Source organism: Oryza sativa, chromosome 12 (assembly GCF_034140825.1).
Source record: "Oryza sativa Japonica Group chromosome 12, ASM3414082v1".
In the NCBI taxonomy this organism is placed as follows: Eukaryota; Viridiplantae; Streptophyta; class Magnoliopsida; order Poales; family Poaceae; genus Oryza; species Oryza sativa.
The window spans coordinates 23,263,900-23,269,975 of NC_089046.1; the positions used below are offsets into that span (position 1 = coordinate 23,263,900).

The following is a 6,076-nucleotide window of genomic DNA, read 5'->3' on the forward strand; positions in this document are numbered from 1 at the left end:
GATTGATGTGGATTGCTTCCTTTGTCTCCTCCTGGATATTATTAGCTTCCCTTTGTCGCCATTGCTGCAATGCCAGTGTTAGCTAGCTCATTTCTGGGTTGCCATTTATGCAAGCACAAGATGATAAATAATAAGCCATATGAGGAGGAGAGCTGGCATTGATGGTTAGCTGATGATTTGGTGAAGGTATCATTTCTTGTATTGTATTGTACTACCCATCTAACTTCAATTGGGCACCATGTGCAGCCTGATGTGCTTGTCAAGATTGTGATACTGATGCCAACATGTGAATGAAATTTACTATGTTCTGCAGAGAAAAAAAAATATCACTTACTGAAACTATACTACTGTCTTGTGCAGGTCCGAGGTTAAGATAAGCACATCCAAAACAGAAGATTCTGTAAAACAATAGTACCATTATAGCATTGGATCCCAGTTGTTAAAAATACTGAACTGATCATGTGATGCAACATATCATTGTACAAGGAGTACATCCAAAAACAAAGTTTCAGACCAAAACAAAGATTCAGGCTTGTCCAGTGTCTCAAGGCAGTCAAAGGAGGATGTGGAATACCTGCTGGATGATAGAATGCAGGTCCAGTTACTGCCAGCAGAAAACTTCAGTGGATTTACTGCTAGAGAGAAAAATGCTCCCTATTTTTTTTCTCACTCCATTCCAAAATAAAGAAAATTGGATAGTAGTAGATTGGATCAGTGCATTAATTGCTTTGTGGGTCCTAGCCTCATCATAGCATCTCCAGAGCAACTTGAACACAAAAAATGGGACCAAAGGGATGGCCGGAAGGCTATCGAAGTATCAATTCTTGGCATGTCCTTCTAAGAACCGCGATGTGGATTAGTGATGCAATTAATTGACCTAAAAGATCATTAATTTCAGTATGGCCCGGCGAAAAGATAATATCAGTATGTGCCATTCTTCAATAGGTACTAGGCTTGTTTGATGCTATACTAATATTGCGCCGCTCTCTGAATTTTGAGTGTTCAAGAAAAAAAATATATTGCCACTATTTCAAATCTCGCTACCATGGATTTGAACCATCATTTTCTCCATTATGTCTCTTCTTTGCCTCATGCCACCAGAATGGAGCATATTTTGTCATGTTATTGTGCTACACTTTAGCTAAGCTATGACCAATAAAAAGTAAGCAGCATTCACTACTACAAAATCGATTTTTTTCATGGCATCACCCAATTTTTTTTTCTGGCAATTATACGCGAAAACCGCCAGCGATAATAGAACGAGGGGTGGGGGGGGGGGGGGGCTACGGATCGACAGTAAAAATGGATCTTCACGGCGGCTAGATTAAGAGGGCCGCTAGCAAAGATACAATTATTTTTGCTGGCGGACCTCTTATGTGACAGCCAACGAAGATCTATTTTCGCTGGTGGTCGGCTAAGAGCGTTAGGAAAAACGCCCTACAGGCGCTATAAAAGAATGGTCTATCTATCTACAGGAAAATCCCACTCAAGAAGGAGGGAGATGGGAAGGGGCCTGTCCTCTCCCAGCTCACTCTCTCCACTCTCGATCCCTCCTCCCACCTCTCCCACTCAAGAGGGAGGGAGATGTAGAGGGGGCCGTCCTCTCCTAGCTCTCTCTCTCTCTCTCCATTCTCGATCCCTCCTCCCACCTCTCCCAGCTCTGGGTGGTGGTGCTCCAGCATGCAACGGTGCCCAGCGGCGGCACACCTAGTAGCCGGATCGAGGCGGCGGTGCGCAGGCGGATCGAGGCGGCTGCCATGCTCGGCGGCGGTTAGATCAGAGGCGAGGGCTCGCAGCGACGATAGGTCAAGGCGGTGGAGTGCGGATCCAAGGCCACGCGAGCTCTGCCATCCACAACGACCTCGACCTACATCCACATCCGGCAGCGGCTTCAGCTCCACCCCATCCCTATGCCCCGCAGCGGCCGACCCCTCCCCATCTCCCTCCCTCTGGACCCTCTCCCTCTCCCAGATTTGGCTGGAGGGGAGTGGTCGGTGAAGACAAAGGAAGGGGGAGGAGGTGATGACGCGGTGGAGGAAGAGGATGAAGGGAAGGCACGGTGGAGGAAAGGGAGGAGAGCTCTGGATCCGTCGGGCGGCGGCGGTGTGATGTGCGAGCAGCGGAGCTCGGTTGCGGGAGGCAAATGGCGGATCCGGCGGTGGCTCGTTCATGTCCTGTATCGGCAAGTCCTCCATCGGCAAGCCATTAATTTTGATTTGTGATTATGAAATTGCATTGTGATGCCGACATATTTGAATCAATGCTTGAATTTGTGATTGTGGACTTGTATTTGTGAATTTGTGATCGAATTTGTAATTGAGGGGTATATTTGAATCGGATTGAATTTGAATTTTTGTTTTTTTTGCACCAGAGAATATTTTCGCTGGCGGTCCTCTTAAGGATGCGCTTATGAAAATTGATTTTCTCAACCGGTATTGTGGCCGCTTGTGAAAAGCAAGGATTTTCTCTAGCCTTTACTTTATGGCGGGCCGCTCAGCCGTCAAAGAAAACCTCTTTTGGCCGCCAGCGCAAATTATTTTTCTAGTAGTGGCTTTAGCTAGCAAAAGAATAATGTGTTATACTTTTCAAGTTGATGGCATGTGGGACCATGAGAAATGAGAAAGAATTTTACTACAAATGTGGTCATGAACTAAATAATAAGCTAACTTAAACTTGTCTAATATATGGCGTGATAGCCTTAGGCAATACTCCATTCGTCCCATAATGTAAGGGATTTTGGGTGGATATAACATATCCTAGTACGATGAATCACATTCACCCAAAATCTCTTATATTATGAGACGAAGGGAGTATTTGACAATAAATCAAACAGCCTCTAAGATTATCTGTTGCTTGAACCTGAATAGTCTGCTGTATTGCAGACGATCATCATAGCTACTACTCCCTCTGGTCCTATATTTCGTATTGTTTTGAACATAATATCATATAAGGAGTAATTAATTTAAAAGTCTCATCAGTTCTCTAAAAAGCTGATTGTAAGCACTAAGCTGTAACAGTTTATTAGAAAAACAAATTATATGTAAAACTTTTATAAAAGCAAATATTGAAAAAGAAACTAAGTTGAAAATATATTAAAATTAAATTCAAAATTAAATTTTAAAATTAACATTTGGCTTTGACTTATTCTTTTTACGCAAATTAAACAAAGTGATATGGTTGAGGGATGTGAATTAGATTCGGGTTATAGTTGAGGGACTCCAATATAGACTTTTACCACTACAATGCCAGTAGTAAATGGGCCTATATTGGGCTTGGAATCTTTACATATGACTCTCAATGGATTTTTTCCCAAATTTTCATGCCGTGAAGGCTTCTGGGTGTTCCTTTCTATTGAATTATTTATAATACTTCCTCCTTTTTTAATATGTACCAAATTAATTCTTTTACAGCACTATTTATTTAATTGTTTAGTTAAGTAAATAAAATCTGTCATCAAAATTATCAAAGGTACTTTAAGAGTGCATAGTATGTTTGTCTATTTGCACAAATATTTCTAGGAAAGATGAATGGTCAAGTATATTGAAAAGCTCAACTGCGTTATATATTAAAAAAGTCATCCGAAAATGTTTCTAGCTCATGTTTTGTTAATGCGATTTACTTTTGATCAATGATTGATCATCAAAGGTGTGCAATTTACTCTTAGCTACAGATAAAATCCACTTACCCCTATAGTTAGCATTTTTTTTCAAGCCAATTTCCTGCAGCAAGACGCATGATTTCCATGGGTTGAGATCAGGTGCAGTTGTTACTACAACTGCACAGTAAGGGCTGCAAGCAATCTAGACCATTTGTATTTTCATCCAACGGTCCAGATTTGTTGCTACAAAACACATAAAACAATATATTTTTTGCTACAGTATACATGTGCTACAGTGATGCATTGATATGAACCATTGATTTGTTATCATGCAGTGCTAGTGCAACTGCTTAAGTTGCAGTTACACTAGCAACTGCACCGGATCCCAATCCGATTTTCATCTAGGGCCCTTCACAGTCTATGCCTTCTAGAATACTTTTTTTAAAAAAGGACACTACCAGTCTTTCAGGAAGGGTCACTATCTGACTGTGTGCGAATGAAAGCAAATACGGATAAATTCAGCCTCATTCTTAAAAAAGAAGATAATTTAATTTCTTGGCATTAACAATAACTACACCAATAGTATAATATTGTTGCTTGTACAAATAAACAGAGGTTCAGTCACCAACAAATAATTGTGCCAGACTAGTCAAGTATTGGATGAATTAATTTCATAACCCTGATTAGTCTCTTATCCTGTCTGAATTTCAGACCTTCTAGATCCCCTAGTCAACAACTCTGAAACTGGCCAGCAGGCTGCGGAACAGAAGCCCTGAATTTCCACAGTTCAAGCCATGTGATCTCCAGTCAAACTCTCCTGCCCACACAATTCCACACCAGACAAGTTCAGAAAATTAACTCTTAGCACAACCCAATTTGTTCCAGTCTGAACTTTGATGGATTGAGCGGCTGCATTGCTAACTGTACTACTAAATGATCTGAAATCTTCTTCTCTTGCAGCCTATAAGTACCCCATGCCATTGCTCACCTCTAAAGCACAAAGCATTCAAGCAACTAGGTATCTAGCTAAGCAGTGGTGTGATCAGTAGGAAGTTGCAGGTGGGGGATATATCACCAATGGCTCCGGTCAGCATCTCCGACGAGCGCGCCGTCTCGGTGTCGGCGGAGCGGGTGTGGAAGGTCTTCTCCGACGCGCCCGCCATGCCCAAGGTTTGTGCCGGCTTCATCGACGCCATTGAGGTCGAGGGGGATGGCGGGGCGGGCACTGTCACCACCATGAAGCTCAACCCTGGTAGGTCCTCTAGAACTACAAAAAAATATAGATTGCCCCCTTTTCCCCTTCTTATGCCTATATTCAGTATTCTACACCAATAGAAACTCAATGAAGTTCACTCATTTATAATTGGCCTTCGTTGGCTGGTTGAGCATAGGGATGTAAGTGGCTAACCCGTGAAACCCACTTATATATCAAAATAAGCTGTGGTTCACGGCTTACCCAGTTACAGAGCATGTTGAGTGTGGCGGTGCGTATATGCCCGTACGTATTCTGTGTAATCGAAATAGTAACAAATATTACAATCATGTGCAGCTGTGGATGATGGGGGGTCATTCAAAACACGTGTGGTGGCACGTGACAACGCAGCTCACATTATCAAGTCAGAGGTTCTGGATGTGCCGGCCGGAAGTAAGGTGGGCAAGCTCAAGTCGCACGTGACAGAGACGAAGATCGAGGCCGCCGGTGCCGGCTCTTGCTTGGCCAAGATAAACGTGGAGTATGAGCTCGAGGACGGCGGCTCACTGTCGCCGGAGAAGGAGAAGCTCATCCTCGACGGCTACTTCGGCATGCTCAAGATGATCGAGGACTACCTCGTCGCTCACCCTACCGAGTATGCTTAAAAATTGTCATAAACCAAAATAATATACATCCATCTCCGTATTGCTGCTTCCTGATAATTAAATAATGTGAGCCACGACAAATCCAATCTTTTGTGGTGTTTGATTTTGTGAGAGTGATTTGTGTTTGAGGTTATGTAAGAAATAAATCATAATTGTGATCGTGTTCTATATGTGTGCAAATGAACATGTTTGCTGCTGGGAGATCACTACAAAGGCTAATGCAAGAACATGCATGTGGGTGGATTCCAACCACTGGGTTATGTTTAGGGTTCTGGTGCGGGGCAGGTCGGAAGAGGGCCTTGGGAAAGGCAAGTGTGGGGATTCAATGGGGATGGTCATGGGAGTGGCTGATCGGCAGTGGGTAGCTAGGAAAGGCCACCAACCAGTTAGGTTGGGAGGCGTAGAACTGTAGAGGACGGTGGTAGTGATGGGGTAGTGCGGGAAAGCGACGGTGGCACTATCGGCCCTAGAGGTGGGGAAGAGGGTGGGGACGAACCAGCAAAGAATTGGTCACCAGGATGAGTTTGCCGAATGAAAGGCCATCATGTAGCTGGTTCGCCACGTGGAGGAGGTGCTCTGTCCCATTGGGGAACAAAGAGATGAGAAGCTGAAGTGATGTGT

At 43.6% G+C, this 6,076-nt stretch overlaps 1 protein-coding gene across 1 annotated transcript; it reads left to right on the forward strand.

The window, feature by feature from the left end:
• The first annotated feature begins 4,595 nt into the window (after window positions 1-4,595).
• Window positions 4,596-5,623, forward strand: LOC4352487 (pathogenesis-related protein 1). The gene is made up of 2 exons (XM_015765003.3): window positions 4,596-4,850; window positions 5,148-5,623. Exons 1-2 carry the CDS (start codon window positions 4,676-4,678, stop codon window positions 5,453-5,455), a joined length of 483 nt encoding a protein of 160 aa, XP_015620489.1. The 5' UTR covers window positions 4,596-4,675; the 3' UTR covers window positions 5,456-5,623.
• Window positions 5,624-6,076: the final 453 nt, after the last annotated feature.

What these genes read in the sequence shown, in the direction of transcription:
- LOC4352487 (XM_015765003.3), top strand. Translation starts at nt 4,676, where the DNA reads ATGGCTCCGGTCAGCATCTCCGACGAGCGCGCCGTCTCGGTGTCGGCG. An exon ending in CACCATGAAGCTCAACCCTG is followed by an intron (nt 4,851 to 5,147) that starts GTAGGTCCTCTA and finishes AATCATGTGCAG; the next exon opens with CTGTGGATGATGGGGGGTCA.